This window comes from Cibotium barometz, chromosome 8, assembly GCF_041138505.1.
Source record: "Cibotium barometz isolate CiBa-2024 chromosome 8, ASM4113850v1, whole genome shotgun sequence".
NCBI lineage: Eukaryota > Viridiplantae > Streptophyta > Polypodiopsida > Cyatheales > Cibotiaceae > Cibotium > Cibotium barometz.
In genome coordinates, this window is record NC_141053.1 from 6274339 (window position 1) to 6280530 (window position 6192).

General features: G+C 48.5%; 1 protein-coding gene across 1 annotated transcript; it reads left to right on the forward strand.

Moving 5' to 3' along the window:
* The first annotated feature begins 1903 nt into the window (after positions 1–1903).
* LOC147635851 (kinesin-like protein KIN-8A) lies at positions 1904–5613 on the forward strand. The gene is made up of 8 exons (XM_086801204.1): positions 1904–2881; positions 2970–3246; positions 3341–3391; positions 3486–3578; positions 3664–3903; positions 4010–4132; positions 4201–5202; positions 5310–5613. Exons 1-8 carry the CDS (start codon positions 1977–1979, stop codon positions 5346–5348), a joined length of 2730 nt encoding a protein of 909 aa, XP_086657330.1. The 5' UTR covers positions 1904–1976; the 3' UTR covers positions 5349–5613.
* The last annotated feature ends 579 nt before the right edge of the window (positions 5614–6192 follow it).

The following is a 6192-nucleotide window of genomic DNA, read 5'->3' on the forward strand; positions in this document are numbered from 1 at the left end:
GACCAAATTGTCCAGTATGGGTCTCCAAAGTAAGAAGATCCTGAATATCTATTCAATGGAGCCCAATCTACCCTCTAAACTCTAACTTTTTATGATTTTCTTCTCTTGATTTTACTAATCTAAAAACCATTGTATTAGTGAAAATTAACAAAAATCAAGAGTTTTGTTTTATTTTTATGAATTTTTTTGCTCAATAAGCTACCTAGTATGAATGGTAACATACTAATGCAATCAAATACAACAAAAAACCTAGTTAACATACAAAAGTTAAGCATCTAAGCTCTACGTTAACACATAAAAGAGGGCAAAACGAACGCAAAAATCACACCATTTTCACACAAATCTCCATCAAATCCCACTCTTGTTTGTGGCACTCCACTATTCAAGAGTGTGAGCAATGGGTAAGCCATAGATTAGAGAAAAGCAAATGGTAAAGGCAAGGGATTGTTCCCCGACAGCAAACGGCACCAAAAATGTTAAGGCTAAGAGATAGCTTCGAGGGAACCACGTGGGGATCTTTCCGATGGCCAAGCTCATAACCCTTGAGGTCTCGAAGATCAACATCGCCATGGGTAGCTCACCATTCACCTTCTCCCGCAAAAGCGTTGTCACACCATTACGTTGCACTACGGGCACTACTCCCTCCTCTCACCTCAAATCACTCACACACGCTCACTAGCATTAGAGAGAAGATTAGAGAGAGGTTTAGCAAGAGGAAAAGCTCAATTGCACAATGGGAGGTTGTCCTTGCAAGCGTGCCCAAAACTTCTATTTAGCCTATTGCTTGAACATTACTTCATCTCATAATACATTGATACATTATAACACTAGGGAGCACATCCTAGCTCACTATCACATGCTCTTGGAGCGGGAAACATCATTAATTGTTCGTCATAACCTTATGGACACCTGTCCAAGTTTGAGATTTGGACACCATTGCTTCATGGCTTGTTTGTACATGAGTTTAGTGTGTCCATCCTTGATATTTGATATAGATTACTCATGCTTTGGCATATAATTGGGTGTGGAAAACCTTGTTAACCCTCAAATGGGTTAACATCTTTTACACATCTCTAAGAGGTAGTCATCTTCTTCTATATATGGTTGCCAAGCAACAGAGATGGAGTGTAAACGAGCAACATACACGAGAACAAGGATATTATAAGCAAAACCCTGATCCAAAAAGGAAAATTCATGGAGGCCATGGAAGCATGGATAAATAATGGGTCTTTGTAGAGGAAGTACTAGAACTAGGAAGGATTCAATCTACAACAGCACAGCCAAAGCAGATGAATTGGACCATTCAATCTACAACAGCACAACCAAAGCAGATGAATTGGACCAAAGAGGAAAGTGTGAAGCAAAAAGAAGATTGCTTGCGTTATGAACACATGTTTAATTATCATACTAGAGTTCAGCACCACACAAAATTTAATTTCACACGCAACTATTTTAACAAGGTATAACTCTATAAACGGATGGCCAGTTCAACAAGGCCCAAAGTCTAAGGTAAAGTTCCACAAGGACTTGCCCCAAACATTTAATGAGGACGCTAGAAGGAAACAAAGCACTTAATTTTGTGGAAATAATTGCCAAAGGCTTCATTTTCTTCTCCATTTTCTAACTCCGCCCTTGTTGGCAAAGTTGAGGGTGCTAGCTTCGTCCATGGGTCTTTGTTTGACCCCTGTGTGGGAACTCCTTCTAATAAGGGTCTTTTCCCACGGGCCCAATATGTGCTCGAGGGTGGCGAAGTTTTTTCACCGTGAGAAAAATCGAATTGGCCGGACTCCGACCTTTCCACGCCGGACAGCTTTATGCAAGCCGGTTCGTGGACCGTGTGAAGACGGTAAGTTGGCACTCCCCGCTTTTACTTCCGTAGAGCCGTTGCAGTGAACCGTTGAATTCAAAATGCAGGAAGAAGAGATCAACGGCTCTCCTTATCGTCCCTTGCCCTTTCTTCACAAATCTTGAGCTAGATGCCTGCGTCTACTCGCTCCCGCTACCTCAGCAGCCCTAAAGCTTCCAGATTCTCTTCAACAGCCCCAGCACCAGAGCAGCATGACCTGCGTCGAGGGGCCGGAACCCCTACAAATCAGCTTCATTTCCGGCACACCTTAAAGAAAGGGGTGCGGCCGCAAGACAAAATTGGTAGCGATTGCGAGGATTTGAATTTGATTCTTGACGGCAAGGTGAGACAGTTCCTCCCGATTAGTCACGCTAGCATTGATCTTCAGAATCCGGTGACGCGTTCCATCAGGAGAAGAAAGGTAGAGGAGGAGGAGGATGCCGGAAAGCTGATTTCCGGCAGCAAGATGGCGTTCGCAAGGGACCGAGTGGTGCCGGACGACGGCTTGCAAACGCCCCAGCTCTCGGCTCGCCGGAGCGGGGTGTCCAGCCCACAGGTTCTTGGCGTTTCGAATTGGGCGAAAGATGGCAACATGGGCTACGAGGCCGGCGACTCGGCGCTGGGCTGCGGGTCGAGGCTGCGGAGGCTGAGCAAATTGGCTTTTTCTTGCCCTAAGCCGGCGCCCAACGGTGCAGAGTTTGCCGACACAAGTCGACTTGGAGGACAGACTGAGATTCGCGTGAGAAAAAGGCCCTTCAAAGAGGAGCTGGAAACGGTGAAGGAGGAGGGCGAGCCGGGGGCGCCTCCTGCGGGCAGCCGCATCATGGTATATGTTCGAATGAGGCCAATGTCCAAGAATGAGAAAGACGCCGGGGCGCGCAGCTGCGTCCGCGTCGTAAACAAGCAGGACGTCTACCTCACAGAATTCGCTTCGGAAACCGACTACCTCAGGCTGAAGAGGCTCAAGGGACGTCACTTCGTGTTCGACGCAGCGTTCCCCGACGTGACCGGGCAGCAGGAAGTCTACAACACCAGGTGAGATCTCTCTTCCCTCCACGCACTCCCGTCGATGCGCTTGCACATTTCTTTGATTGAAGTTCTGGTTTGTCTGTATTTGTCGCAGCACAGCAGAGCTTGTAGAGGGCGTCCTGCAGGGGCGAAATGGGTCTGTTTTCTGCTACGGAGCCACAGGCGCAGGAAAGACGCACACTATGCTCGGTACCGCGCAGTTCCCCGGGGTCATGGTACTCGCTCTCAAAGATCTCTTCACCAAGCTTAGGCAGCGAAGCAGAGAAGGCGACTTTGTTGTTCGCCTTTCATATCTCGAAGTCTACAACGAGTCCGTCAGAGATTTGCTCTCGCCAGGAAGACCCCTCGTACTAAGAGAAGACAGCAAACAGGTTTGCCAATGGTTTTCCTCCTGGATTGCCCCTTCTGCATCAAAGAAGCGCTTGCTTCTCATCCTAAGTTCCAACGGGTGTTCGGTCATTTCAGGGCATTATTGCAGCGGGGCTTACCCAATATCAAGCGTATTCTGCCGATGAGGTACCTTCCACAGGGTGCTTTGAGCACATCCTTGTTCAGAAGGACGAGAAAGAGATTCTAACTGACTGACTAACGGACGACCTACACTGTGCAGATTATGGATTTGCTTCAGCAGGGCAACCAGAATAGGACAACCGAGCCTACGAGAGTGAATGAAACCTCCTCCCGTTCCCATGCGATTCTGCAGGTAAACTCCAACAAAAAAGTGTTTGGGCTGCAAATCAGGTCGATTCTGTTTTTTCACGAGTAAAAGCGGTGCGTTTTGAGGGCAGGTGAGCGTAGAGTACAAGGTCCAACACGACTCCCATTTTGTGTGTCGAACTGGGAAGCTCTCGCTTATCGATTTGGCCGGTTCGGAGAGGGCTTTAGCTACAGATCAGCGCACCATCAGGTCACTGGAAGGGGCCAACATCAATCGATCTTTGCTGGCTCTCAGCAGCTGCATCAACGCGCTAGTGGAGGGCAAGAGGCACATACCTTTCAGAAATTCCAAGCTCACTCAGCTCTTGAAGGTGTCCAGAATTTCCCATCACTGTGCATTGTTTCCCGCATTGAAAGTCTGCTGAATTTCTCTTCGATGAAAGCGGCTTACTTGATTCTTGTTGAACTATCGCGCAGGACTCGTTAGGAGGTGCTTGCCAGACGTCTATGATCGCCAACATCAGCCCAAGCAACTTATCTTTTGGCGAAACGCAAAACACTCTTCACTGGGCTGACAGAGCCAAGCAAATTCGGACCAAGGTTTGGACTTGTTTGTTTCTATGATTTAAGACCTTGTTTCGATTGTTGACCCAGCTTTGGTTTCTTAGGCTTGCGAGTCAAATGAGGAGATTCAGGTGCCAGAATCGGACTCGGAGCAAGCAAAACTTTTACTCGAAGTGCAGAAAGAAAATCAGCAGCTCCGGATGCAACTTGCCCGCATGCAGCAGAAGTTGCTTTCGGTTGAAAGCAGCGCCATCATGGTGGCCCGACAGTCTCCTGCGCCCACGCCACCGCTACCAACGGCCATCTGTCGAACTCCAGTGAGCGAGGTGAAGGCCAACAGACATGAAGAATGCAGGGCGGTCGAGGAGGTCCTGCGAAAAAAGGTGCAGGCGCTGGAGAAGGAGAGAGAGAACACTCGGCGGGAATCGGCGGTGCGGGAGGCGAAGCTCGCCGCCTCCATCGCTTCCCTGCAACGAGATCATAGTGTGCAGCTCCGACACAAAGATGACTTCATCCGCACACTTTGTAGCCTAACGCAGAAGAAGACGGCAGAAATTGAAGACGGGGAGGAGAAGGGGCTGCCCATTCCCGTCCGCGTGAAGAAGGGCGGAATGGCCGATCTTGGTGCAACAAGCTTCCACAGAGAAGCTGTCAGCACCGGCATAACCACGCGTAGCGCTAGTGTAGTTGGTGCCAGAAGGATGACGATGGCAGGCGGTTCTGTCGTTTCGTCCAGTCTCGCCAAGACGAGCATCCACGCCGGCACAAAGAGGCCAGCAGTGCCCAGCACGCCCTGCAGCAGCGTTCGGACACGTCGGACCAGACTGCAGGAGGCGGAGGAGAATGTTCGAGTGGGTGTAGCAGCCTCGCCAATGGCAGCGCAGCGACGGCAGCAGCAGCAGGCAGCGCGGCGTCTGTCGAGGATTCCGCCGCCGCCTCCTCCTTTCGCCTCCGTGGTCGCCGCCCCAAAGACCCCCATCAGCAGCAGCAAGGCAGATATGAAAAAGCGAACTTTTTGGGACATCACCAACGCTAACAGCCCATCCGCCCCACTGGGCAGGTGCACCCGCAGCAACACCGCAGCTACGCCCTCCATGTTGCTCCAAGTAAGCAAATCTATGCACATGATCCAACTACATTTGGCCTAAGCAGAACTATCTGTCTGTCTGTTTGTTTTTGCTTTCTAATCACAGAACTTGTTTTGGTTTTTCAGCCTGGCTTCTTGGGCGGGCGTCGCCCTCTACTTCAATGAGGCCAGCTGATTTTGCACGCTGGTCGTTCGATTCCTCTTTGCCCGACCTTTGTTTCATTGCAAAAAGACGAGAAATTGGTGTGGAATGTTCAACCTAAACAAGTCCCAGACTCCCATCAATTTTACCCGATCATTCTTTTCGGTTTTTCATCACGACAGTTTTCACCTTGTGTTCTTTATTTCCCTTGTTTGTTCTTTATTGTTGTGCTTATAGTTTCTCATGTACATTGAAAATGTACACTATAAGCAGATGAAAAGATTTGAGAATATGTTAACTTGTTTATTAAGGACTACTTTATAATAGTATGGTATATTGGGTCTTTTATGGTATGGAGGGCATTAATTAATTTTAAAAAGTACTTTAAAAACTCTCACCTTCTAAAACACAAGGTGTCTATATCTTTCCATGTGCAAACCATTGCCTTTCACCTCCTGGCTCAATGGTGCTCCATCTACATGTGTCATCTACCCTAGCTCGCCTGATCCTACCTCAAACCTCTTGGCCAAGATTGTCCTCTCTCGCTTTCTCGCCACCCTTGCGTTAGCAAACTCCATGTATCCCTTCTCAATGTTGTTCCATCTACATGTGTCATCTATGCCAAGCCAAACCCAAGCTCGCCTGATCCTACCTCAAATCCCACGTCCTCTCCTCCTACCTCAAATTCCCACATCCTCTCTCCTCTTACCTCGAATCCGTACAGTGTCTCCTTTGGCCTATGTTAGTAAATAAGTGATGAAGGGTACTAAGAAATGAGGGAGAGATGAAGGTAGCTGATGTTATGGTAAATCACATTGCGAAATGTTAGGAAGCAATGTAAACCTTAAAAGGTGTTAACGAGGCATG

Coding starts and splice junctions, on each gene's coding strand:
- LOC147635851 (XM_086801204.1), top strand. CDS start 1,977: ATGCCTGCGTCTACTCGCTCCCGCTACCTCAGCAGCCCTAAAGCTTCC. Junction 3,392..3,485: donor AAGCGTATTCTGCCGATGAG/GTACCTTCCACA, acceptor TACACTGTGCAG/ATTATGGATTTGCTTCAGCA. Junction 5,203..5,309: donor CGCCCTCCATGTTGCTCCAA/GTAAGCAAATCT, acceptor TTGGTTTTTCAG/CCTGGCTTCTTGGGCGGGCG.